A 2,707-nucleotide genomic window follows, 5' to 3' on the forward strand; every position below is an offset into this window, starting at 1 on the left:
AAAAGAGGGTCATTCAATTCAACATGCTGCGAGAGGAAAAGAAGTTTATGTTGCTGGTTTTCATCTGGACGGCTACTACAAAGATCCCGACACTAAAGAGGAACACGTGTATGAATTTGAAGGGTGCAAATTCCATGGATGTCCTCTATGTGTCCCTACAGGCCATGATCAGCCCATTTATGAAAACTCCGAAGAAACAATGAACTATCGCTACGAGAGAACACAGCGTAAAATGAAATTATTACGATCCATGGGATATAAAATACATGAAATGTGGGAATGTGAATTTCGTCAAGTGTTAAAATCCAATCCAGCATTGGCCTCTTCTTTAAGCACACATCCTTACATGAATAAGACACCATTAAATCCAAGAGACAGCTTCTATGGTGGCCGTGTTAATGCCATTAAATTGTATCACGTCGCAAATGAAAATGAAGGCGAAGAAATAAAATTCTTGGATATCGTCTCCCTGTATCCTTATGTGAATAAATGTGGACGATATCCAATAGGGCACCCACGAATATATCTACAGGGAGATCCAGAAATGCCCGACATTCAAGATGTCAACGGATTGGTCAAGTTGAAGATTTTGCCTAGCAGAAATGTGTTTCATCCAGTGCTGCCATTTCGCTCAAATAAGAAGTTGTTGTTTCCACTTTGTGCTGCCTGTGCCACAGCATTAAATCAAGATTCTGAATGTACACATTCGGACAGTGAACGAAGTCTAACAGGAACATGGGTGTCCTATGAAATTCAAAAAGCCATTGAACTTGGGTATCAAGTCATTGAAATTTACGAAATTTGGGATTACGACATCACCGTATATGATCCAGAAACCAAGACTGGCGGATTATTCAGCGAATACATTAACACATTTTTGAAATCTAAGCTGGAAGCTTCTGGTTGGCCTGCCAATTGCGTCACCGAAGAAGAAAAGCAGCAGTATATTCAAGTGGTACAACAACGGGAAGGCATAACTTTGGATGCAGCAAATATAATGACAAATTCAGCACGTCGTAGTCTTGCAAAACTCTGTTTGAATGCCTTCTGGGGACGACTCGCTATAAGAGACAATTTCAGCCAAACGACCATCATTAACGACCCCAAAGAACTGTATCAGAAATTAACTGCTCCAGATATAAAAGTCAACCAAATTTTACCTGTTAACGATTCGATGTTATACCTTTATTGGCAGTATGAAGATGATGTTCCAGTACAAAATCACAATGCTAATGTTGTCCTTGGAGCATTTACAACGTGTCAAGCTCGTCTGGAACTCTACAAATATTTAGAACTGTTGCAAGAAAGAGTATTATATTTCGATACAGATTCCGTGATATTCACGCAGCGACCATCACAGCCCACAATAGAACCAGAAGTATTTCTTGGTTCAATGTCAAATGAACTTGAATCAATTGGACCAAAAGCATACATTAAAAAATTCGTGTCTGGTGGCCCAAAACAGTACGCCTTGGAAATCTACAACCCCGACACGAAATCAACCAGTTATGTATGCAAAATTCGTGGATTCACACTCAATTATACTGCAAGTCAAAAGCTAAATTTTAATAGTCTGGAGCAAATGATCATAAATCAATCGAGTGAAAAAATCTCCATTAGCACGCCGCACAAAATTTACAGAACCCACGATCATCATCTTGTCACAAAACCTGAAGAAAAGAAGTACAGTTTCAACTATAAAAAACGCCGATTAATACCAGACACATACGAGACATTGCCCTATGGGTATAAAAAAGCCAGAACAGAATAACAGCCATATTTTCCCCTAATCCCACCAACATCACTTCCCAAAGACGGGGCAAAGAATCAACGCAACACGGGACATGCTTCAACGATGCACGAGCGGAAACAAAACTCAGATGACATCACCTTGCAGAAACCAGTGGAGAAAAAAAAAAAGGAATTCAGGTACGTCACATTTGCTTTTCTTTTCTCACCTCACTCTCTCTTGATCAGTTAGTTCGATGTTAATAATCTGTTTTTCTTCTTTCACAGGAAACAAAATAAATATTACCATGTATATTCATATGTTTTATTTTCTCTTTACAGAATTTGTACCCGTCACGGACAGTCTTCCTTTGAAGAAAAAAGAAATTCTGTATTCATTTTCACATGCTAAAAATAAATGTACAAAAACATGATTCTGTGTTTTTATTTCACATCCTAAAATCAAATTCTTTTTCCTGTACTGCGATTTCAATTTCTTTTTTCTGAATCAGTTTACCGGTAAAATAAATCAATGTTTTGCGGGAAAAAAAATCAAACTAAATTTTTGTTTCAGAAAATTTTTTGTGTACGAAAAAAAAAAACTGATTCAGAAAATTTTTGTGTACGAAAAAAAAATGTTTTCAGAAAATTTTTTTGTGTACGAAAACAAAATTCTGTTTCAGAAATTTTTTTGTGTGTACAAAACAAAAACTGTTTCAGAAAAATTTTTATGTACAAACAAAATTCTGTTTCAGAAAAAAATTTTATGTACAAACAAAATTCTGTTTCAGAAAAAATTTTTGTGTGCAAAACAAAAATCAGTTTTCGTCACGAAACTGCTCCGACTAAATGAATCGATTCATTCTGATAGTGTTGGCAACACTGGAAAAATTTCGGTAAGTATCGCTCAGGCACTGAGTTACAGCGAACACAACTAGATTCGAACCAGCAACCTTAAATGTCTGATTCATCTCTAAAT

At 36.6% G+C, this 2,707-nt stretch overlaps 1 protein-coding gene across 1 annotated transcript; it reads left to right on the forward strand.

The window, feature by feature from the left end:
* The first annotated feature begins 346 nt into the window (after window positions 1-346).
* LOC145679029 (uncharacterized) lies at window positions 347-2,092 on the forward strand. The gene is made up of 2 exons (XM_081749630.1): window positions 347-1,929; window positions 2,071-2,092. Exon 1 carries the CDS (start codon window positions 347-349, stop codon window positions 1,769-1,771), a length of 1,425 nt encoding a protein of 474 aa, XP_081605756.1. The 3' UTR covers window positions 1,772-1,929; window positions 2,071-2,092.
* The last annotated feature ends 615 nt before the right edge of the window (window positions 2,093-2,707 follow it).

This window comes from Thermobia domestica, chromosome 2 (genome assembly GCF_964235325.1).
Source record: "Thermobia domestica chromosome 2, izTheDome1.hap1.1, whole genome shotgun sequence".
Taxonomy (NCBI): Eukaryota; Metazoa; Arthropoda; class Insecta; order Zygentoma; family Lepismatidae; genus Thermobia; species Thermobia domestica.